Source organism: Carassius gibelio, chromosome B14 (assembly GCF_023724105.1).
Source record: "Carassius gibelio isolate Cgi1373 ecotype wild population from Czech Republic chromosome B14, carGib1.2-hapl.c, whole genome shotgun sequence".
NCBI classification, from domain to species: domain Eukaryota; kingdom Metazoa; phylum Chordata; class Actinopteri; order Cypriniformes; family Cyprinidae; genus Carassius; species Carassius gibelio.
Genome location: NC_068409.1, coordinates 15,709,079 through 15,734,078, shown reverse-complemented (window position 1 = coordinate 15,734,078; position 25,000 = coordinate 15,709,079). Strand labels below are relative to the sequence as shown.

At 40.5% G+C, this 25,000-nt stretch overlaps 2 protein-coding genes across 3 annotated transcripts; both read left to right on the top strand.

Moving 5' to 3' along the window:
• Positions 1-3,377: 3,377 nt before the first annotated feature.
• On the top strand, positions 3,378-6,398 carry LOC127971738 (homeobox protein Nkx-3.2-like). The gene is made up of 2 exons (XM_052574961.1): positions 3,378-3,726; positions 4,614-6,398. The coding sequence occupies exons 1-2, from the start codon at positions 3,411-3,413 to the stop codon at positions 5,027-5,029; spliced, it is 732 nt and encodes a 243-aa protein (XP_052430921.1). The 5' UTR covers positions 3,378-3,410; the 3' UTR covers positions 5,030-6,398.
• A 4,933-nt stretch (positions 6,399-11,331) lies between these two features.
• Positions 11,332-23,433, top strand: rab28 (RAB28, member RAS oncogene family). Of its 2 annotated transcripts, XM_052575296.1 has the most exons (8): positions 11,332-11,710; positions 12,573-12,669; positions 13,385-13,473; positions 13,802-13,931; positions 18,538-18,641; positions 18,991-19,068; positions 19,322-19,422; positions 22,009-23,433. In XM_052575296.1, exons 1-7 carry the CDS (start codon positions 11,636-11,638, stop codon positions 19,412-19,414), a joined length of 666 nt encoding a protein of 221 aa, XP_052431256.1. In that variant the 5' UTR covers positions 11,332-11,635; the 3' UTR covers positions 19,415-19,422; positions 22,009-23,433. The 2 variants fall into 2 exon arrangements, with proteins under 2 accessions (XP_052431256.1, XP_052431255.1); XM_052575295.1 differs by lacking the exon at positions 19,322-19,422 and having other exon boundaries at positions 11,338-11,710.
• Positions 23,434-25,000: the final 1,567 nt, after the last annotated feature.

Genomic DNA, 25,000 nt, shown 5'->3' with positions numbered 1-25,000 from the left:
AAAAGTTTCTCTCCTTCGGGAAATAGATTCCTGTTGAAATGTCTCCGAGCAGCGGGGCGCGTGACCGCGCCTTAAACGCAGTTCAGCGCGTGAACTTCTCCGTTTTCAGGTGAGTATAAGCATCCCTCGCGTCTCTGCGTCTGTGCTCGTGTCCGTGACGAGCCGCTCGTGTCCGCGAGGATGAGGGACCGGGTCACACTCATGTGGACGAGATGGAGCTTTCAATCGCCGCGCATGAGTTTTGTCAGGAAGAAGAGCCAGACAGAAGGACTTTCATACACGAATGTCTTCTCCTGAAGAGTCCTGCACACACACACACACACACACACAAGCTCCGTCAGATACTGTTAAACTCATCTGACAGTCATATCACACACACATACAGATCTCTATGAAAATAATATTAATTATAATGACTACAGACCAACGCTAAACTGCACATTTATTATTACTTATTCATGAATCATTTTCCCGTTGAGGTCATAGTTGAGTCAGATTAACTCACTCTTGCCGACGTGTGTGTGACCCTGGAGCACAAAACCAGTCCATTTCTTGAAACTGAGGTTTATACAGTATCTGAATCATCTCTCCATTGATGTGTGGTTTGTTCGGAGGACAATATCTGTCTGAGATACAACTATCTGGAATCTGAGGGAGCAAATAAATCTAAATATTGAGAAAATCATCTTTAAAGTTGTTCAGATGAAGTTCTTAGCAATGCATATTACTAATCAAACATTAAGTTTTGATATATTTACGGTAGGAAATTTACTAAATATCTTCATGAAAATGATCTTTACTTAATATCCTAATGATTTTGGGCATAAAAGAGAAATGTATAATTTTGACCCAATGTCCATCTCTGCTACTGATGACTGCTTTTGTCCTCCAGGGTTATTTGATAATAAATAGGCTATTTATGACTGCATGCACCACCTTTGACTTTGAGACTTTATTTCAAACGTAGATTCGATGGTTCCGAGCGTCGTTGTTAAACAGCGGGAATGAAGAGCTTTGAAGTTTACTGAAGCCTTTATTATTTTTCGCGTGCGCGCGCAAATTATGTTGCGTGCACGCTCGCGGTGAACCACCGCAAACATCTGCGGTCACGCGCAGAACAACAATGTTCAAGTCACTTATCAGACAGATAGCAGCGCGCGTGAGTGAGGCGCGCGGCCGCTAGATGGAGAGAGAGTCTTGCGCGCGCTGGAGTTCAGCACACTTACTGATATTTACCAAGAAAATCATTTTTGGATCATAATTTTAACAGATTAAGATTTTAAGGCCCTTAAATAAAGACAACTTCAGATTTAAATTCGCACGTAGCTAAATGATGTGCTTTATTCTCAATGTCAGCCTCTGAATTATCATAGCCGTTTAACTGCTGAAGGTTTAGATATTAACTGTGTTATACTGAATAAAAGAATGATTTATTGAATTTACTAATTTTTTTATGGTAAGTGGTTGCAAACAATTTGTTTTAGATACATTTAAATAAACAAATTTAGTTGACTAACAAAATAGTTTCTTTATTAAATGTAGCTAAAATAAATTGTTTGCAACTACTTACATTTATAAAAAAAGAAACATGTAGCCTATTTTTTTCAGTGTAGGCTTGCATATTTCATGGTAGCCTGATATATTGTATCCTTTGATCTATTTATATTAAACGTCAGCCGTAATTTAGTTATTTGTGTTGATTAGGCTATTAGTGAATAAAGCAGAATTTATATTTTCTGTTCTGATGTTTTGCTAAAAGCAGGAAAGAAAATATATACAATTATACTGGATTAGAAAATAAAACGATAGAAAACCAGTTTAAATGCAGTGCGATTGTGTTTGTGAGAAAAGAAGCGAGATAGATAAATATTGTTTTACTTTTAGGAATCGAATTAAGGCTTTAGGCTATAACTTCAACACGAAAAAAAAAACAATATGACGATTAAAGTCCAACATCGCGATTTATTAATCGGAATCGGAATTAACACTGAATTAAAAAATTTTGTATTACATTTGATAATTACCCGTCAACGATCAACAAACCGGATTGGTTTATTAAATGTACATTAACCTCAGATATTTACAGATAGCCGTAATATAATATATTACAGTTTAAACTAATACTATTTTTGTCGTAAATCCTCACAATATAGCCTACCATAACTATATATAACTATATATATATATATATATATATATATATATATATATATATATATATATGAATCTAAACCAGATAGCCTAAAAAGAAATTATTTAATGACACTTCGCAATGTATTTGAATGAAAGTCTGCCGAAATCAGCTGCATCAAGAAAAAGAATCAATTAAGATAAATATATATATATATATATATATATATATATATATATATATATATATATATATTTCTTTATCCGATTTATTAGTAGGCTTATTATTAGTAGTAGTAGTAGTAGTAGTATTATAACAACTAATGCTGTTGCTGTTACATGGAAAATTAAGACAAGAGTCGCATATTCATAGTCTATAGCGAATTAATATTTTCTGCTACAGTTCCTAGGCCTCATTCATTTCCACTTTCATAAATGTGTTCGAAATTATTCGACAATAGTTTGACGAAACATTATTTATTATCATATTTTTTATTAGCGACTTTATTTTTGTGGAATGAACGAAATATGTTATGCAGTGCTTTTAATAATCACATTTAAAATTATTAATCAAAATATAGAAATAATTCACCATTAGCTCGAAGGACACAAGGCCGTCGCGACCAAAAAAAAAAAAAAAGAAAAGAAGAAAACAGTGACAGCTCTTTAATCTAAAAGAAATAGCTACTTGCAAGTGTAAATCCATTTGATCCGAGTGACCTGAGAATAAAATCACTCATAAGCGAGATTTATGTGATGAACACTGAATATTATAGAGTTGACCTTAATTATTTTGCTTCTAATAAATGTTCAGTTGAACGATGCGTAATCACCTGAAACTCAGTTTTTGCGTCTGTTCGTGTTTGTAGATCGACTTTATCATCAGCTCGTATTTAGTCGTCACTGTCATTTAAAGGGTCACTGATATCATTCACACAGGGCTGCAGCTCTCCTCGGGTGTTTAAGGGTTAACGGGTTACGCGTTCTGGGTGTTCTGAAATGTGTGGACGCTCCCCGCAGCCAATCAGAAGTTGGGACGGGTGTCTGTCTGGCCAATGGGAGTGCGCTGAGGGTCAGTGTCAGCCGCAGGTGAAGTGTACAGTAGCGCTGTGTTCGTTCACACTCGCGTTCTGGCGACGTGGACGCGCATCACCGATCTCCCCCTCACGCGCGCCGCGATGCGAGCGAGCTGCCGCCTCGGGGCTCAATCTCCATCTGACCCGGATCTGGAGCTCCTAACCCCGTCGCTTTATAATCAACAGTGACTTCTCCTGCCGAGGATGGCTGTGCGCAGTAACTCTCTGATGCCGTTCTCCATTCAAGCCATCCTGAACCGAAAAGACGAGTCTCGACACTTGAACGATCTGGAGGTTTGTTTCTCAAAAAGCGCTTGTTGGAAGATCTTCGGTGGCATGGATGAACCGGACAGGAGCGACGAGAGAGAGCACAAGAACTACGACTCGGACTCCGGGATGAGCGAGGACACCGACAGTAAAGCGCAGATCGACGCAAAGCCCGAGAAAGACGCAGATTTAGCGGAAGACACGGACCCGGAGTCCACGGCGGAGCACTGCGGAGCCCGGGAGCGTGTGTCCGGTGAGTAACATCTCCATCCGACACTCGCACGGATTAACGGAGTCTGGAAATATACTTGATCAAACACAAACTTATTTTTATGTTTTAGTTATAATAGTCTTTAATGTGTATATATATCCATGTATATATCCACATCCATTTATATATAAAGAACTAACATGCATCTTTTTCTATAGACTAATAAACTTTTTTGTTTGTTGCACATTTGCTAATATCACGGTATTAGAGGCAGTTGTACAAAAGGGAATGCTTTGAAAGACTTCATCAGAGAAAGATGGGCTATATGTGTTTATAACCGTGTAGGCCTACCTTGCAGTCTTTTCTAAGTATAGTAGACTTTTGTTTGTTTGTTTGTTTATCGCGCATGTCCTAATATTGTATTATATTATCTATACTTTGGAGGTAATTGTGCAAAAAGCGCACGCTTTCAAAAACGACTTCGGAGAAATGTGTCTTTTATAAACGCGTTTATGTATTCTCAAGGTTGAATGACAAAAATAGCACTGCCGTGCACTTTTTTTTTCAAACTATAAAATACTTTTATGTTTATCGCAAATTTGCTAATTCCATGGTATTATATTATACATATATACATATATATAGGATACTTTTAAGGCAATTGTACAAAAAGAACATGCTTTATAAAATCGTTAGAGAAAGGTGGGCTATATGCCTGTAAACGTGTGTATCAATGTTCCAAGTCAAACAAAATGGCACGTCCATGCACCTTTTTTTAATTATTGTAGACTTTGTTGTTGGTGGTGTTTATCGCGCACGTGGTGATACCATGGTATTATATTATTCTATTCTATTCTATTATTTTGAACTTCAGAGACAGTTATATCTACAAACAGCGCATGCAGTAACGCGTGTGGGTTGTTTTGCAGACTGCACCGGCGCCGAGGAGAAGAGCAGCGATCAGCCCAAGCAGCGGAAGAAGCGCTCGCGCGCCGCGTTCTCTCACGCGCAGGTGTTCGAGCTCGAGCGTCGCTTCAATCACCAGCGCTATCTGTCGGGACCGGAGCGCGCGGACCTCGCCGCCTCCCTCAAACTCACCGAGACGCAGGTCAAGATCTGGTTCCAGAACCGACGGTACAAGACCAAGCGACGCCAGATGGCCGCCGATCTGCTGGCCTCGGCCCCGGCGGCGAAGAAGGTGGCCGTGAAGGTGCTGGTCCGGGACGACCGGAGACAATACAGCCCCGGAGAACTACTGCGACCGCCGCTGCTCTCCTATTACTACCCGTACACGTACTGCCTGCCCGCCTGGAGCCTGTCCTCCGCGTGCACGGGAAGCCAGTGACACCGGGACTTACACTATATTTATTCGACTCAAGACATTCGTTACCTGAACACGCCAGGCCCGGTTCTACGGGGTGCTCAAACTCTCAGCTAAAGCTGCATTAATGGCATTTCACTGAGGATTTTGGCAAACCACGGTTTACGGATCACATCAGCATCACAGACACTTCTCTCGAGTTCTTGAACCCAACAGCCAATCAGATGCGTTTATGCTAGAATCATCCTCCGCTATTTGTGTTCAGCACGAATCATCTCATTATAAAGAAGTGTAGAGAGATTCATTGAGCATCGATGAGAACTTACAATAATTAAGAGCGAGTTTTAGAGATTGTAAACAGCTCTTTACGCCACAGCAATGGACGGCACCTTTATAAAACCTTTATAGATATTATTAAGGTTCGAGCCCCCTCACTATTTTGAGAAGCACCCTCAGAGATGTGCTTCTGGAGCTCAGAACTCGGCTACTATATGAGTTTTACACTCTATAAAACAAGGATTTTGTGTCACAATGTTTGGAAAATATGTCTGGTTTTAGCAAACTGTCTCTCTTCTGGTTGGAAAGCAGCCGTTGCTGTTGTTTGTTCTCGGTAACGGTAAGACCGGCACTTTCCCACAGTTCATCACGGCAGGAAACATGGACTCACGAGAGAACAGTGACGTCTCAGCGTTTACTCCACCTATGTGTGCTTTCATATTAGTGTTACCTGTTTTGTTTAATGGAAAAGAAATCACACATTAAAAGCATAATTTCAGTCGTGTTTCTCTGCATTTTATGAGATCCTCAAAGTCAAATTATGGAATTAATGACCCGTGACACGAGCCCTCTGGAGTCATTAAACTAGTGTAAGTTTGACAGAAGAGAAGAAGAGTCGCTGAATAATCGTTAAATCCACGTTTAGAAGCATGTAAATGTTGTTCCTCCGAGGGTGCTGTATGGTATTTTAGGCTATCATACTGCTGAATTCTGCTTTAAAGTTGAATCCATATTTCAGAATAACTAAAATCTTCTCTCCACATTTACGCATTTTAGTCTCATTCATGTATTGGAGACAAAAAAGGAACTTCGGAATATTAAAATGAGTGAAATTCGCAACAGCAATAAACATAAAGTAACTGAGATTATTAACAATGCAAACCATAAAACCAAACTATGCAACCATCACAGCCCTGTTCAAAAATAATAATCATGAAACTAATAACACATGCATCGGGTTATGATTTAATGTTGTTTTGTCGGCCGTTTCAAACACTTTGATTTATGATCAGATCAAGGCATCAACTCTGTAATACACTTTACAGAGCTAATTCGGTTTAACTTTGTGTATATAAATGTATGAATTATATTTCAATAAAAGATTAGCATAGCTTGCATCTCGCTTGGTTTATTGTGGTTATTCTGACATACCGAGTTATTCTCGGAACTGAGTGATTAGTGGAATAAACTTAAAGCTTTAAGCGTTTGTTTAATGCTACATCAGATCAGATTCTTTCAATCCTGTCAGATTGATGGTGTTTTCTTGCGAGCTAAAAACGAAAAGACAAGCAGCTCTAAGACACGGTAAGACTCTGTCTCTGTCTTCTCATTTAAACTCTCATGAACACATGATGAAGATCGTCTCTGTTCTGATGGATGGAGAGATGAAACACACTTTCACATCTCTGCTTTCTGAGCACGTGGCATTTTAATTCACGCAAAGATTGGCTACTTTTATTCCTCGAGCTGGTGACATTGTGTTCTTGTTTTTCAGTTGTTTTAGTCTCTGAGCTCAAATAAGGTTTTGTGTGGAGACAATCAAATAAACTAATAATTAACCCTTGCTGCGTATATGCCAAACACCAGTAAATTCATATTTTTCAATGCAAATAGTTAGTCAATGAGCTACATTTTAAATGCATGCAGTTTGAATTGAAATAATTCTAGAAATATATATGATCCCACACGAGGCCTGTATGAGCGCGTTATATCAATTTAAAAACACCGAATATTTATCGCAATTCATCCAGTTTTTTTTCTTCAGATTTTAATGTGTAAAATAATGACAGATTTATGATGAATGCTGGGAAATGTGAGGCATATTTGACATTAATGCCTTGCTGTTGGTTTTGAGTCCGTTTATGTCAATTTGAGAGGTTGTTCTGAGGCCCATGCGGAGTTAAAAACACAAAACCATTCTCAATACGAGCATTTTCCTTTAAAAGCGTGTCTCTGATTCGGGTTAACGTGTTTAAATTGATGGTCGATATTTTGAGGTAATTTCTCAGCGAGCGCGTGCATGTGCAAAGACGGGCACGAGTCTTTACATTCTTCAGCATAAATGCAGCGAGTCCGGTTCAACTTTCCGGGAAAATGTGTGTAATGACCAAGAAAAAAGAGAGAAAGAGAAAGAGAGAGCAGCTTTAGTCTCAAGCTCAAACGGGACTCGCTGGAGCTGATCTAGAAATCATTCGCAGATGGAGCTTCATTTTGCCACTCCAGATTCTACTGGCATTGAAATGATCACACACACACACACACACACACACACACACACACACACATAACAAAGCTCCAATGGTTCAGTTCATGTTTCTGGAGATTAATGTTTCATTACAAGCTTTTTATATCGATTCATTTGTTTACAAACAACCAGTGTATTTAGAAATGGAAAAGCCTTTTATGGACGCTTGTCGGTGACGTCATGATGTCAAACTCTAGCTGATTCGAATTGAAGTTTTTATTCTGAAGAGGGCAAGGAGTTTTGTCGTAGTTATTAGATGTCGTCGTGTAATGATCGCTCTGTTGTGTTTCCCGCGTGTCATTTGTCATCTAGTCTACTATAGGCTAGTTCATATTTTGACAGGACTTGCAATTTTAACGAGGCCTCGCAATTTCCCAGTTCATAAGTAGCCTACTTTTTTACTATTCCGTGAATGCCTGTATATTTTTGGTCAAATTTCGGACGTCAAAGACCATTTCTTTATACACGCTAATAGAGCGCGCCTGTCACACATAATGGCGCGTAATCAGGGCAATCATTTCCCGCGCACAGACATGAGCCAGTTGTTGTTCTAGATCAAGTTTCACGTTTAATGAAAGAAAATGGGCATTTCAGACACTTGGCTCTCGCGGTCCACCTGCGAGGCGTTCATTTATCTCCTAATTGAATTAACCTCTGTTTTCTCTTCACGTGCTCGGGCCCTGCAGCGGTTTCTCGGTGGATCTCTCTGCAGCTGCTCGGTTCTCCGGTCATCGGATCGTCGGTAATCCCGCAGATGAAGAGTGTGATGTGAAGCAGATGTCTCGCGCGTGGAAATGCTTTACAGGTGCGTGCGTGTTTAACCTCGCGCCTCCAGCAGTTAACATGTCACAGCATCACTCTAATTATCTTGTCTAATTATCATGTCCAATTACACTCCAACTTGACTTTTGGGATGTTTCTGCAATAAATGGAATATTTAAGAGCGCCCCGAAAACATTTCCTTGCTTTTAAATAAAAATAAAAATTCACATCAGGCAACTCACATTAAGACTCTTTTATTATTATTATTATTATTATTATTATTATTATTATTATTATTATTATTATTATTATTATAACTATTACTATTGTTTCGTCAGTTATGCCTTGTAATAATTATAAATAGGCTACTGTAGGCTAACACACTTGGGTCAATAATAATAATAACAATTCATTATTTTTATCATTGTATGTAGAGATTTTTCTCTGTTCCGGTCTCTCTCTCTCTCTCTGTGTTTGTGTACATTTGTGATAAATATAAGTGTAATTATAAATTTGATGAAACAAAATGGCATGTTAATGCTCAGCTACATAAATAAAAATAAAAACAATAGCTCACTAAAAGCGTTTCTTCAGCTGTTGCGCAGTTTAGACGCCTAATCTGAACTCATTTTTTTAACTCAAATCTCTCGTGTGTGTTAACATTACAGATTCAGGAATATTTAGTTTTTTTTTTTTTTTTTATGAAACTTTTATGTTCCTATATTTAGTATAAAACACATTTTTATTTATCTTATTGCAGTTTATGTCTTAGGGTAGGCCTAAGTCAGTGCACAGTTTGCAAATATATTTTTTCTCTTTAATAGCTATAATTTAAATTGCAATAATCCAAATGCATAGTGTATATTTTGTGTGCATTATCTCAGATAAACTCTTAAAGCAAGCAAATGTTTATTGAATAAATTGGAATAGTGATCCGAGAATCTTGATCATTTATACTGATATAATAGTGTTATAATGCTGTTATGGTACTGTTATAATACTGTTATAATACTGTTATAATAGTGAGGGATGTTTCTAGAGTTCGTAACGGTCCAGTGGTGATCTCACCGTCTCTCTGTGTCTGTCTGATGATTTATTTCAGTCTAGAGATCCCGGGAGCTGCATTAGGTCAAACCTCTCCATGACTTTATGAAAACTTTCAGAGCAGATCTATTCTTGCTGTTGGTTTTTCTCATTCTGACTGCGCACAGCAAATTGAAATCTCACCTTGGAAATGTTCTCAGATGATGTGTTGATGAATGAAAGCTTGAGAGACGGGACTCTGGAGTGATCTGGAGTCTGTGGAGGGTCTGAGATCTCTGAGAGTACAGCGGAGTGTGTTTTTGTGTGTTATCAGAGCTCAGGTCTGTAGGTTTTTAGCCAGATTCACACTCAGATAATACAGATTTGATCTCTGGGGTGGAGAAATCTTTAACATTTAGACTCAGACAAATGTGTTGAGCCATTTATTTTCACTTTAACAAGTGATTGTGTAAATGCAGTCAAATGAAGTTAGATCTAAAGAGATATCCTGGTGATATTTGTTGATTTGCTTTCTGTAAGGAGGAACTGTGTGTGTGTGTGTGTGTGTGTGTGTGTGTGTGTTTCCCTCATCATATGACACCAGACACACCCAAAACAGTGCTTTATTAAGACCAAGATCATATAATACAGATGCAAAGTGTTTTTTTTTATAATAAATTAAAATCGTAAAATAAAGTACAGTGCTATAGTGCTATATTATTATTATTATTATTATTAATAATAATGTTTAAAAGTAGCAAGTGTTTGTACATGGTTTTACTCGCAGTATAAATATCAATGCACCGTGGTTTTATCATTTGATTCCTGACTTTTAAGTTAAGATAAATAAAGTAAAGTAAAGATACTTTGTGATCTTCCCAGTTTATTATAATTAAGTTGCATTATATTTTTTGCTCTAGTGAATAAAAGGCTCCAATATCCTCATAATCAAAGTTGCAGATATATCACATAGTACATTCTCAGTAATAACATTCACATCAAATATAGTATAGTTTTATTCAATATATCCATAAGTCTATTGATTGATTCATGAGATCAGATCACATATTCATCTTCTCTAACATATTCTATATTTTAACCCTTTTACTGCTCAAATATTGTTTGGCATGACAACGAGTTTAGTATCACCAACATATTTGATGGATATATAATACTTTGCATTGAAAAAAATTTTTTTCTAAAAAAACATCATTCAGGATCTCTCCAGTGAATCCTCACTCTTTCTGCGTTGGCTTGTTTTTGTTTTCCAAGATCCTGGTCACTTCATCTCATCTAGAGAGAATTAGTCTCTCTTTAGTTTGGTTAAAGTAATTAGCCAGTTTAGTGGTTTTGTTTGGGTCTGCCGTTTTTATTGTTTCATCAAGAGATGTTTGTGACTTTCTTCACACACATCAATGCTTTCACAAAATCTTGTTCAAATCATATTTCCATTGTTCTAAACTGTTTTAATTTTTGATATTTTGGCAGTACAGTATACTTTTTATCATGTCTATGTAATGTGTGATTTGTTGTCATGACAAATCATATTTACATTAATTCTACAACAGAAATGAAATAAATAAATAAATAAATAAATAATACATGCATGAAGGCTATGCTTTTAAAAATAGAACAAATATCATCTCTCGTTTCAATTCAATTCAAGTGAGCTTTATTGCCTTGACTTGCACAGTATTGTCAAAGCATTGATTATTGCACGAACAGAATAAAATAATTATTATATTATACATGTATAATAAATGTGTGTGTGTGTGTGTGTGTGTGTGTTTATGAATGTGTTTTTTATTTATTTGGGGTATTATTTAAGTTTTATGTGTTATTGATGATGGAGTTTTAATTTTATTTTAATTGATAAAACAACAATGTTGTTGTAAATCTTTGATTTAATGTTAAAATATGCTTTGTTTAACCCCCCGCCCATCTCCCTCGCGCGCGCGCGCGCTCTCTGTGTCCATGGCGACAGGGAAGCGTCACGGAGGACGAGTCCACTCCTGCGCATCGAGGGTGCGCTGTTCACACAAACACAGTAAATCGCGCTCGCTCCAGAATTAAACAGTAAACTGATAACTGCTGAGTTTAGCTGGATATTTGTGACACGGTGACGTCACACAGCGGTTGAACCTCGTGTTGGAGCTCGGCTCGCGGTGGCGCTGATGAAGGTGTGTTGGTTCGCTCCGAGGAAAGATGGCGGCGAGCGGATCGTGATCAGATTATCATCGCCCTGCTCTTAAATCTCCGCTTCTCCGTGATTAACGGCGTGAGTTCGGTTCGTGACCGCGTGTGTGTGTCGTGATCTGCGAGGGATGTCGGACTCTGAGGAGGAGATCCAGGAGCGGCAGCTGAAGATCGTGCTGCTGGGAGACGGAGCATCCGGGAAGGTACAGATCCAGGAGAACTCTATCATCTGATCACAATCATCAGCAGATCAGATTCAGTCCTGCTGCACAACACACTCACTTAATGAACACACGGAGGATTACATGCAAATAGCCTTCACATTAATGGATATATACACCAATAAACACGAATCAGACATGTTATTATAGCCTAATGAAATACCACACTGTATGCTACTCTGTTTGTGTCTGTAGATCTCAATCTTTACAGAGTTTATTCTCTTACAAACACCAAACTTCTCAGTGTTACTCCTCTCTGTATTCTGGAGGTGTTTTCTTATATCTTTCACAAGGATTTCTACTACAGTTTACTCCTAAAAACATGGTGAAATGTGTTTGGTTTCTGGTAAAAAGAGGACTCCACAATCCTCTCTGGACAAACCTTCAACTCTAATATGATGACAAAATCAGACTAGAATTATGAACCTGACTTTATACAGTGGTTAGATTAATATGCTGTTATTTCTTATTGTTTAACTGTGTTGGGTTGCACTGAATGAAATCTTAAGATGACAAGCTGAAGTCTGTGGGTAGTGAGTGAATCTGCTGCTGGTCTCACTGTGAAGAGTGCTGTCTGTTAAACTTACAGCCATCATCAGCACACCAACCTGACCACAGTGTGTGTGTGTGTGTGTGTGTGTGGTGATGGGAATCTGGGCGTCTCTCACAGCACACAGACACGATCTGATTGGCTGTGGCACTCTGTGTGAAACACCTGTCAATCAAAGATGTTCTCATCCTTTAGCCACTCCCCTCCCTTTATAACCAGAGGGGAGGCGGAGCTTAGAACAATGTCATTCGATTTAAACTGTTCTAATGTGTGTGTGTGTGTGTGTGTTTTCAGACTTCTCTGGCCATCCGATTTGCACAAGAGGCTTTTGGGAAACAGTATAAACAAACAATAGGACTGGACTTCTTCCTCAAGAGAATCACCCTGCCAGGTTAGACACACACACACACACACACACCCCACACACACACACACAAGCAGAATTTACTTTCTATAATAATAAGTGCCCAATCCAAAGCAGTCTGTGTTTGATCTTGTGATGTTCTGGATGTGTTCTGAGCGTCAGCACATTCAGAAGCAGCTCGTCTCTTACCGTCAAGACTGAACTGTAGAATAAATAAAGAACCGATCTTTACAGAAGCGCGTGAAGAGCAGTATCTACACATGACTGTATAGTCTGACTCTACTGACTGGAACGCTCGGAGCTTCAGTGACTGGACAGAAACTATTCTGTTTACAGTTTCATCATCTATCATCGTCATATATTATTATATTACATTCTATATGATCACACAGCAGCACAGGATACACAAAAACTCAAAATTATACATTTCTCTTTTATTAGGATATTAAGTAAAGATCATGTTCATGAAGGTATTTAGTAAATCTCCTACTGTAAATATATCAAAACTTCATTTTTGATTAGTAATATGCATAGCTAAGAATTCATTTGAACTTTAAAGTGTTACTGACACTTTGATTGTTTTATATAGTGTTTAACTGTAAGATTTAAACTTCCTCTTGGAGTCGTGACCGGGATGTTAAAGAGAAGATGGTGTTCAGAGCAGGATTAGTTCAGCACTGATGATGATGATGATGATGATGATGATGAGTTCAGCTTTAATCCTGTTTCACTCGTGTCGAAGGAAACCTGAACGTGACGCTGCAGGTGTGGGACATCGGAGGACAGACGATTGGAGGAAAGATGCTCGACAAGTACATCTACGGAGCACAGGTGACACACACTCACTCACACACACTCACTCACACACACACTCACACACACACACACACACACAGACAGAGAGCAGGTAACAACAAACAAAGACACTCACACAAACACACACACACACACACACACACACACAGACAGAGAGCAGGTAACAACAAACACAGGCACACACACACACATTCAGGTTCTAGCGCCACCTGCTGCTCACACACATTTGCTGCTGTTGGGAAGGTGTGTGTGTGTGTTTGTGTAATTCTGCTAAATGTCTTGTGATGAAACCCAGGTGATGATGTTAATGTGTGTGTGTGTGTGTGTGTGTGTGTGTGCGCAGGGCGTGCTCCTGGTCTATGACATCACTAATTCTCAGAGCTTTGAGAATCTTGAAGATTGGCTGAACATGGTGAGAAAAGCCAACGAAGAGTCTGACACACAGCCGGCGATATCACTGATCGGGAACAAGAGTGAGTACACACACACTCACACACACACACGCACAGATGCACACACACGCACAGATGCACACACACACACACACACACACACACACTCACAGACGTACAGACCATGCGTCAGCCTCTCTCTCTCTCTCTCGTGAAGCCCACACAGAAGTGACTAAAGCTGTATTTCATCGACCGGCCGCTTGAGGCTGGTGCAGAAGGGGGTCACTCCCATACACTCCTCATGTTAAAATGCCCAACTTTACAGCAGAAAAAAACGTTTACAGCCTGGTGCAAAAAAAGATTTTGGTCTATATTGCTAATTTTGCCCTTCATGACAACTGTGAGGAGGGTGAATTTATTTATAACTCATCCGTTTAAATTATATTAAGACTTAAAGTTCTGCATAATTAAGGGAGTGGCCACTTGAGTGACAGGTGGTTTTCCGCTGTTGACACTGCCTTCACGCTAGGTGGGCGTGGCTTCAGCACCAGCTCCCGCCTTTTTACCCATTTTTGGTCACCCCAGAGTGATGTGCGGTGACGCTCCGCCCACTTTTGGTTTCAAAATCTCTCTTCTGAAACCTGTGGGTGACATCACAGACATTACGTCCATGTTTGAATACAGTCTACATCCTGGTTATTGTTGTACCACCTTTGATTAAAGTAATTGATCACTGTACAGTATTTATTTTTATTGTACAACAGTAAATAATCATTACATTTTAGAATTTAAATAGAATCATCATTACTGTGTGTGCGTGTGTGCGTGTGTGCGTGTGTGTGTGTGTGTGTGTGTGTGTGTGTGTGAGACCGCTATAAAAATGAATCTATATTTGTGAGGTCTGCCCTCAACTCTTCATCTTCATGGGAACATGTAGGTCTACACACACACACACACACACACACACACACAAGCTTAACAACCAAAACAAAAAAGAGAAGAAAGAAAAACAGTGCTCACTTTCTCTGCAGACGATTCCCAAAAGACTGAGAGAGAGACAGACACAGCATCCTAGACGAAAGAAAGAGGTTTGAGTCTGCTCATGATCAGAAGAGCAGCGGATCATTTACAAGCTCTTAAACCCATGAACGGCATCCTGAAGAAACACACAAACAGCTCCAGCACAGCTCTGCGCACACACACGCACACACACACACAGGGGTCAGCAGAGGCGCTCAGAGGTCACAGGTCAGAATCATACATTCTCTGATTAAACCCCCCCATCTATCACACACACTCATAACACACACACATCATCGATCTGAGGATCAGAATAAAGCCGTTTCAGCACAGATCTCTCGCTCGTATTAAACTGACAGAATGTTATTCAATTTTCTCATCATTGTTGTATGCATCAACGTAACGATTCAAGTGAATCTGTGCTTCCTGAAAACATAACATAACTGTAATGGTGTTTCAGTATGACTGCATGTGGACCTCTTCAGAGAGGAAAGATTGAGCGAGCTCTAGTTTAACCCTGCTGTTGTGTTCGGCTCAAACCTGCTACACAGATTCAGCACTGAAAGCCATTTCACCTGTTCTCTGAAATAAACTACTACTAGTGTTTATGATAAAACACAATCTGAGCACAACACTACACTGTGTGTGTGCACTTGTAACGTGTGTGTGTGTAACATGTATCTGTGTGTGTGCTGATGTTTGTTGTAGCATTCAGCGGTCAGATGACTCGAGTCAGAGCACCAATCAGAGCTCAGGATCAGGGTCATGTGATCTCTTTCAGTGACATGTGTGTGTGGAAAGTTCTCCATGTGCCGCTTGAGTCGTTGGGTAAATATTGGTGCACATGGTGCTGCTGAGACCAGCCTGTGTGGTACATCACGGGCCATTACGCCTCACACACGCGTGTATGTGTGTGTGTGTGTGTGTGTGTGTGTGTCTATACCAGTACAGAAGGAAAGTGTGTGTCTGATACTGTGTGTGTGTGAGCGTCTTGTGTGGCCTCTTCAGCACTGGGGCTTTTGTTGGCTTTCAACACGCCTGAGGATCCATAAAGCTGTATGAGTCTCTCTCTCTCACACACACACACACACACACACACACACACTCTCCTCCTGTAATGGCTTCGTGTGGATCTGCACTAGATCACAGCTCCCGAGTGTTGACGTGAACCGACGCTCCTGTGTTTACAGTCACTTAGCGTCGCACATCAGCGGGCGTTGACCTTTGACCTCTCACTCGCCTGCTGTCCTGCTAATGGAGAAGAGTGGACGGTAAACTCTGCTCATGCTCTCTAATGTGTTTGAGTCAAGTCAGTCTCTGTTAAATGTCCAGAGCTGCCACTGACGTCACGTCTGATGCTGTGTGTGTGTGTGTGTGTGTGTGAGACTGTAATCCTTACAGAAGTGTGCATCAGATACACTGAAGGCAGAAGGTTAAAGGTGTGTGACGCACTAGAACAGACCTCACTGCTCCTGCTTTTCTTCTTTTGGTTTTATTGGTGGTTGGCAAATCTACTGGAAGGAGAATACTGACACCTCCTGTATGACACCAGCATTACAGCTGACTTAAAATAAGGATTGGCTTATGAGCTGATACTGATAATTAAAAAGAATACTCTATCAGCTCTGATACTTGAGATCAGCTCGGCACATCCCCAGAATAAATTAGTCTTGAGCTTTACTTCTGGTTTACATCAGTTCAACATGCTTTTGAGGATATTGCAGCTCATGCTCTGCAGAAAGTTGTGCTTTTCTTTAGTATTTCTGTTTTTGTTCATATCTTTTGTCATCACTTAGCTAAGTGTAACTTGATTTCAAGAATGTTTAGATATTTGTACTGGAAAACAAGACAGAAATACTGACATTCATGACAATGGATCTACTTTAAAGGAGTCACTGGATGCCCATTTTCCACAAGTTGACATGATTCTTCAGGGTCGTAATGAAAAGTCTGTAACATGCTTTGGTTAAAATGTTTCAGTGATGGTGTTAAAACAGCTCTGTTCACTGTGAGCCGTTATGGTGCATGTCCCTTTAAATGTTAATGAGCTCTGCTGACCCCGCCCCTCTCTCTTCTGTAGGGGCTCCGATGCCTGTAGTGAACGCTGTGATGTGGTGTGTGAGTGTGTGTGTGTTTGTGACCGTGTGTTTGTGTGTTTGTGACCGTGTGTGTGTGTGTGTGTGACCGTGTGTGTGTGTGTTTGTGACCGTGTGTGTGTGTGTGTGCAGGGCTCCTGGACGGCGGGGCTCCAGGTAAACAGGGCAGGAGCAGCCATCGGTCTCTCAGTATCTTGAGCCTCCTCTGGATCTGTCTGACAGAGAGACGAGCCGCTGCTTTAGATTAGATGAGAGCAGAGAAGTGGCCCCTGATCCCAGCCGGCCTGCCCCTGGAGGAGTGTGTGTGTGTGTGTGTGTGTGTGTGTGTGTCTCACCGTGACGCTCAGCTCGGAGCAGAATAACACGGCTCTGTTCTTCAGGATGTAAGCAGAGATCTACAATAACTCTGTTCTGGGGATCTGGACGCTATATTTGGTAACAATAGCTTTTAGCTAAATATTTCTGTTCAGGGCTTGTGCTGGTAATGAATGAGGCCTGTCACTGAGATCCTGTGACGTGAAAGTGATCCGCACACGAGCACACGGCCGTCCCGGAGACAACGCTGCTGTCTGGGGAACAGATCCAACTGGGTTTCTTCTGATAAAAACATATTTTTAAATAAGATTTCAAAAGCTCCAATTTGCAGAGGAATTTGGCCAAAAAAGTGATTAATTTGCTCTAATTTTTATTACTGTAATATCTTGAAATAAGAAACATTCACTGTAAAATAAAAGCATTTCATAATAATAGTAATAATGATGATTTCATTTTACTGTTCAGTTGACAGTTTTTGTAAAATGACAATTGCAATTTAATATAGGATTGAAAAAAGATTTCATTTTTCAAAATTATTTATTATTATTATTATTATTATTATATTATAGTTATTTATTATTACCACTGAGCTGGTTCTGGTTGTTTGTTTATTCAGAGTTGGTGAAATATGACACACACACACACACAAATGCAGGTGTGTGTCTGTAAGAGCAGTGTAAATGGAGCTGGGGTGAATCTCCTGCGTGACCCCTGTGCCCTGACCTGTGCGTGACCCCGCAGTGACCTCACACACACACACACACACACACACACACACACACACACACACATACACACACACACTGTGTCACAGCACCATTGTTGAGCTCTCACTGAATCACAGTCCTGCTGACAGTGATGCTGGATCACACATGACGCTGAGCAGCGTGATCACAGGACACGTGTGTGTGTGTGTGTGTGTGTGTGCCCTCAGGTCTGGTATCCTGTGTATGCAGGTGTGTGAAAGCAGCTCAGAACACTTCTGTTCAGACTCTAGATGACCGTCATTGTTCTGTGGATCAGAAGCTCAGCTGAATGTTGTTTTCAGTGTGAGACACAAATAACTCATAAAATCAGCTTGTTGAAATAACACATCGTTCTGATTTACATGCCAGCAGACAGAATCAGACGTGATGATTGGGTTTTACTGTGGTGTGTCGGCCAGAGGTGTATATCAGTGATTCCAGTCAAACCAGCAGAATTCAGAGCCACTCAACTGTGTGTGTGTGTGTGTGTGTGTGTGTGTGTGTGTGCAGTTGATCTGGAGCACATGCGGACAGTGAAGATGGAGAAACATCAGCGATTCTGTCAGGAAAATGGACTGGTCAGTCAGTTTGTGTCTGCGAAGACGGGAGACTCTGTGAGTAACACACAAACACATAAACGTGTATTTATATACACACACAAACATGCGAATAATAATAATAATAATAATAATAATAATATAATAATAATAATAATAAACAGAATATAAATATAAAAAGGTACTTATTACTTTTTATATAACAATTCTGACTGTTTTTAATACTTGTGTTAAGTGTGTTTCTGGTCTTATGGTTAGGTTTAGACTTGGCTTGTTTTTGTACAGTTGTGAAATCTCATGATTTTGCCACATTGCACAAATGTCTTCTCCTGAGACTGGGTTGGACATGTGAGCGGTTCTCTGTGGTGTTCTGCTGCGTGTCAGTGTTTATTCGGTGTGTTTGCAGGTGTTTCTGTGTTTCCAGAGGCTGGCAGCTGAGATTTTAGGCATAAAGCTGAATAAGGCTGAGATGGAGCAGTCACAGGTGACTATGATCTGTGCTTGTTTCTCTTTACTCCACCTCTGTTCAAACACATTCATACTAAGACTTCGATCAGTTCACATCTGACACTGTGTGTGTTTGTGTTCAGCTATTACACATTTAAACACATTCTCTTATATCTGTAAATCATCTTCATTTTTTTCTTTATCTAATGCATGTAACCTCATTTTACTCTTCTGTTTTTCTCAATTTCTCTGTTTCCATTGTCTGTGTGTGTGTGTGTGTGTGTATGTAGCGTATTGTCAAAGCGGAGTTGGTGGACTATCCTCAGGATGAGGGACCAATCAGACAAGAGACCAATCAGAGCAAAATCTGCTCTGTCCAATAACAGTCTGAGTGAGTGAGTGACAGAGTGTGTGTGTGAATGAGTGCGTGCGAGAGTGAGTGCGTGCGTGCGAGAGTGAGTGAGTGAGTGCGTGCGAGAGTGAGTGCGTGAGTGCATGAGTGCATGAGTGTGTGCGTGCGAGAGTGAGTGCGTGCGAGAGTGAGTGAGTGCGTGCATGCGAGAGTGAGTGAGTGCGTGCGTGCGAGAGTGAGTGTGTGCTAGAGTGCGTGCGTGCGTGCGTGCAAGAGAGTGTGAGTGAGTGCGTGCGTGCGAGCGAGAGTGAGAGTGAGTGTGTGCGAGAGTGAGTGAGTGCGTGCGTGCGAGAGTGAGTGAGTGTGTGCGAGAGTGAGTGAGTGAGTGCGTTGCGTGCAGCAGAGTGCGTGCGAGAGTGAGTGAGTGCGTGCGAGAGAGTGCGAGAGTGAGTGGGTGTGAGAGTGAGTGAGTGCGTGCGAGAGTGAGTGCGTGCGAGAGTGAGTGAGTGCGAGAGTGAGTGCGTGCCAGAGTGAGTGTGTGAGTGAGTGCAAGAGTGAGTGAATGCTAGAGTGCGTGCGTGCGTGCAAGAGAGTGTGCGCGAGAGTGAGTGCGTGCGTGCGAGAGAGAGTGAGTGAGTGTGTGCGTGCGAGAGAGAGTGAGTGAGTGAGTGTGTGCGAGAGTGAGTGAGTGAGTGAGTGAGTGCGTGCGAGCGAGAGTGAGTGAGTGCGTGCGTGCGAGAGTGAGTGCGTGAGTGCGTGAGTGCATGAGTGTGTGCGTGCGAGAGTGAGTGCGTGCGAGAGTGAGTGAGTGCGTGCGTGCGAGAGTGAGTGAGTGCGTGCGTGCGAGTGAGTGTGTGCTAGAGTGCGTGCGTGCGTGCGTGCAAGAGAGTGTGCGCGAGAGTGAGTGAGTGCGAGCGAGAGTGAGTGAGTGTGTGCGAGAGTGAGTGAGTGCGTTGCGTGCAGCAGAGTGCGTGCGAGAGTGAGTGAGTGCGTGCGTGCGAGCGAGAGTGAGTGAGTGCGAGAGAGTGCGAGAGTGAGTGGGTGCGAGAGTGAGTGAGTGCGTGCGAGAGTGAGTGAGTGCGTGCGAGAGTGAGTGCGTGCCAGAGTGAGTGTGTGAGTGAGTGCAAGAGTGAGTGAATGCTAGAGTGCGTGCGTGCGTGCAAGAGAGTGTGCGCGAGAGTGAGTGCGTGCGTGCGAGAGAGAGTGAGTGAGTGAGTGTGTGCGAGAGTGAGTGAGTGCGTGCGAGCGAGAGTGAGTGCGTTGCGTGCAGCAGAGTGCGTGCGAGAGTGAGTGAGTGCGTGCGTGCGAGCGAGAGTGAGTGAGTGTGAGAGAGTGCGAGAGTGAGTGCGTGCGAGAGTGAGTGCGTGCCAGAGTGAGTGTGTGAGTGAGTGCAAGAGTGAGTGAATGCTAGAGTGCGTGTGTGCGTGCAAGAGAGTGTGCGCGAGAGTGAGTGCGTGTGTGCGTGCGAGCGAGAGTGAGTGAGTGAGTGCGAGCGAGAGTGAGTGAGTGAGTGAGTGCGTGCGAGAGTGAGTGCGTGCGAGAGTGAGTGCGTGCCAGAGTGAGTGCGTGCCAGAGTGAGTGAATGCTAGAGTGAGTGCGTGCGAGAGTGAGTGTGTGCGTGCCAGAGTGAGTGTGTGAGTGAGTGCGAGAGTGAGTTAATGCTAGTGTATGTGTTTGTGAGAGAGTGAGTGTGTTCTTTCTTTGTTTTGTGTAGATCAATCAAAAACTCCTAACCCTTTATTGTTTAGTGTAGATGTGAAGTGTGTTTGTTGCTCTGTAGTGTGTGCTCTATGTGTGAGTAGCATCAGTCGTGTGGCTCAGTAATCATGATTATTATCTTGTTTTGTATGATGCACTACCAGTGCTGGGTGGATTACTTACCGATTGTAGTCAGTCCATTACTTTTTACACATTACATGATGAAAATTTTAGTTATTAATGTAATCTAGGCTACTTATTTAAGGTTACTTTTTAGATTACTTTTACATTACTTTCTGATCTGACTTATTTTAGACTTTAAAAAGATGAATTAAATTTAACATATTCGCGTTGGCTAAAAGCGTCTGCTAAATGAATAAATGTAAATGTAAATATTGTTCTATAAAAAGCAAAGATAAAGAATGTACGTATATATATTCGGTGTGTTTTTCTTTTAAATCTGCATTATTAAATGCATTACACCAGGGTTTCCCAAACTGAGCTTTGTGTGATGTAATGTAAAATACCCAGATCACATTTAAATGCACAAATTCATCAACTTTGTTTTATTTATTTTTATCTGATCCTCTTTCTAATATAGTTTTATTTGAAGTACCCCTGAGATTTTAAGTAGTATGACATGTGTATGTTCAAGGTTCTCTGATGATGGCTATGATCACATGACATGCAGGTAAACAAAAAAAAAACATTTCAGTAAGTGTGTTATTTGGTTCACTTAAAATGATTTGTTTTAATGTAACATTTTTATGATCTAATTGATTATTAGCTTTTCCTTAAGCTCCTAAACCCCCTGCAGCTCCTTCACAAGCTCAGTTTGAGGAACCTTGATGTGATGTGATGTTTAACACACCTCATGTTGTTGATAACGTTTCTTCTTTCTCTTGTGTGTGTGTTGTGTTTCTGCAGCACGTGGTCAAAGCAGACATCGTGAACTACAGTCAGGAGTCTGTGGCTCGAACCGTCAACCCTCCGCGCAGCTCCATGTGCATCATACAGTGATCATCGTCTCCGTCTCGCTCGCGTCTGATGCAGACGGACTCTGAACTCATGGACACACATTCTGCTTCATACTGTCCTCCCTCGTTCATTTGCCAAGTAGACATGCTGTGTTATGTACAGTCTTTAATGTGTGCAAGTACCAGAGCTTCACCCAGTAACATCTGCTCGAGACCGACGGATGCCGGGTCATTCTAGAGAGCTGCGGTGCGTGTAAATGCTGCTGGAGTTCATTTAGCTGAGAACGAGCCGAGATCTCACATCTGCGGGAGAATTCGCTCACACTGTGTGTGTGTGTGTGTGTGTGTTAGGAGAGAAAGTACACAACCAGTCAAATGTTCTTGAACAGTTAGATTTTTTTTTTTTTAAGAATTCTCTTCTGCTCACCGAGCATGCATTTATTTGATCCAAAGTACAGCAAAAATAGTAATATAGTGAAATATTATTACAGTTTAAATCAGATTTACTGCTCAAGAAACAGTTCTGATTATTATTCATAGAACTAATTAAAACATGTTTATTCAGTATCCAAAGATCAGTATTTATCTGAAAAAAAAAGTTTTTTTAACATAATTTTACACCTTTACAAATTACAGAAATGTATACTTAAATTAATCAAAATAATGATAAAGAAATTAATAACGTTTCAAAGGATTTCTATTTTAGAGAAATGCTGTTCTTTTCATTAAAAAACCCTGAAATAAATCTACTCTGTTGTTTTCAAAATCTTCATGTTTCTTGAGCAGTAAATGATCATATTATTCTGATTTCTGAAGATCATGTGACACTGAAGACTGGAGGAATGATGCTGAAAATACAGCGGAGCATCACAGAAATACATTACACTTTAACACAGATTCACAGAACAAAACAAAAAATGCTTGGTGAGCAGAAGAGAAACCTTAAAAAATACAAAAAAACGGTTCAAAAACTTTTTATAGAACTAAATATCAATTTTATAGAAATAATGACTTGTTTTACAACGTATTTCCCCCTTTTTATGCTTAAAATTTGATCAAATCCGGAGGGAGTCTCTCGACTGCTTGTTCATGACTGATATTAGACGTTTATGAGCATCATATTGGAGCCGTGATCTGCAGTAAAGCAGGAGTCACACAGAGACGTCTTGTGTAGAGTGTTTGCAGACGGCCTGTTAACTCTGTTTGAGTGATTTGTTGGTTTGTGTGAGCGTGAGTGTTTTCATTTCCACATGATCCTCTACTTAGAGAAGTTTCATTGTATGATCTCTGAATATTGGCTGTATTTGTAAACTCAGGCCTGTCCAGGTGTTGTAGAGCGCTGTAGTTTAGGAATAAATGTCACGACACACGTTGACATGGATGTCTGTTTTTTTTCTCTTCGCTCTCCATCGTCTTCATTCCTCTGGAAAAGTAAAATATGTCTTTTCCAAATCCCACGGTCAGAAGATGTATTAATGCAGAGGAGGATGTAGACATGTGGTCAGGAATATTGTCCAATATTAATATCACTCAAACGTCTGCCTGTAATTTACTGAAACGTGATGCCAGTGAGTAATTGTGCTTGAAATATTCTCGTCTTGACAGCACTTACACACGAGCTGCTCAGAACGAGTCCAGCGCTCATCACTTCTTCTGATGGAGAACTAACACACGCTCCAAACTTCAGTGTCCATGTGTTTCACTCGATGGGGGATCGTTCCTCTTGACCTTCGCTAAGACAGAGAGAAACACTATTAAGCTTTTCACCCTACAAGGAAAATAAATTATTATAATAGTTTACAGTAAATATCATTAATGCATCTTTATAGTATTTTTACACTGGATAAAGATGTGTTCACACCAAGAACGATAACTGTATTAGCGTTTATTAGAAGCGTACTGCAGTTTTTTTCTTTCTGTCACTTTAAGTGCTGTTTTTATCGTTAATGAGCTGAAAAATAAGCATTTTTAATTATTTAAATTTCATTAATTATGGTAAATCTAGAACGTTTTTTTTTTTTTTACTATATAGTTATCATCTTTGGTGTGAATGTGTTCTAGAGAAGAAACAAAACGCCATGAAACCGTACACCATAGCATCAACACTGGCACCCGATAACACTTTATTAATAAAAAGAGCGCTGTCGCTTTAAATGCTTGCGCTGTTTAAAGCAGGATGGATTTTGATTGGCTGCCAGTGTTTCTGATCTTCATCTTCTGAAAAAAAAAAAAAAACGAGAATTAGAACGACGTTTATTAAATCTACTTAATGTAACAGTTATTATCAACCTTGGACTTTTAAGGTGTATGATTTACACACACACACACACACACAAAAAAAAAAAATAATATATATATATATATATATATATATATATATATATATATATATATGATTATACCTTGTAATATTTTAATCTACATTTTATATCTGTTTAAGTATAATTTATTTATGTTAATTATTGTTGTTGTGCAGTGCTGACAGCGGTCCTAAATGAATAAATTAAGATTTGAGCACGTGAGAGTCCGGTTCCCGCGCTTCCGCTCAGGGCCCAAGCTGTCATTTGACGCGGCCGCTGTTTGTTCAGGTGTTTTAGGAAAGAAAACAACGGTAAGACGCTTCCAGCTCAAACACCCACCACACTCCCGGCCTACTCGAAGAAGACGCGAGGAAAGAATAATATATGATGGAAAATACTGCGAGGAAAAGAGCTGAAGGTTTGACAGATGAGCAGCGACCCGCCGGGGACCCGCGTGCGGGCTTTGAGTGATGGCGCGAATTATTTGTCGTTAACACTGAAGAAAGATTTTAAGTGAACATCTCGAAACAACATTAACAGAGGTACGAAACATCCCAACGCAAAGTGTGATTTAACACCGGTAAGAAGATAACATTTAACAGCTTTGTGTCATAAAAACCTCCCTTTTTCTTCTTAACAGGA

Coding starts and splice junctions, on each gene's coding strand:
- LOC127971738 (XM_052574961.1), top strand. CDS start 3,411: ATGGCTGTGCGCAGTAACTCTCTGATGCCGTTCTCCATTCAAGCCATC. Junction 3,727..4,613: donor AGCCCGGGAGCGTGTGTCCG/GTGAGTAACATC, acceptor GTTGTTTTGCAG/ACTGCACCGGCGCCGAGGAG.
- rab28 (XM_052575296.1), top strand. CDS start 11,636: ATGTCGGACTCTGAGGAGGAGATCCAGGAGCGGCAGCTGAAGATCGTG. Junction 18,642..18,990: donor CTGCGAAGACGGGAGACTCT/GTGAGTAACACA, acceptor GTGTGTTTGCAG/GTGTTTCTGTGTTTCCAGAG. Junction 19,069..19,321: donor CTGAGATGGAGCAGTCACAG/GTGACTATGATC, acceptor GTGTGTATGTAG/CGTATTGTCAAAGCGGAGTT.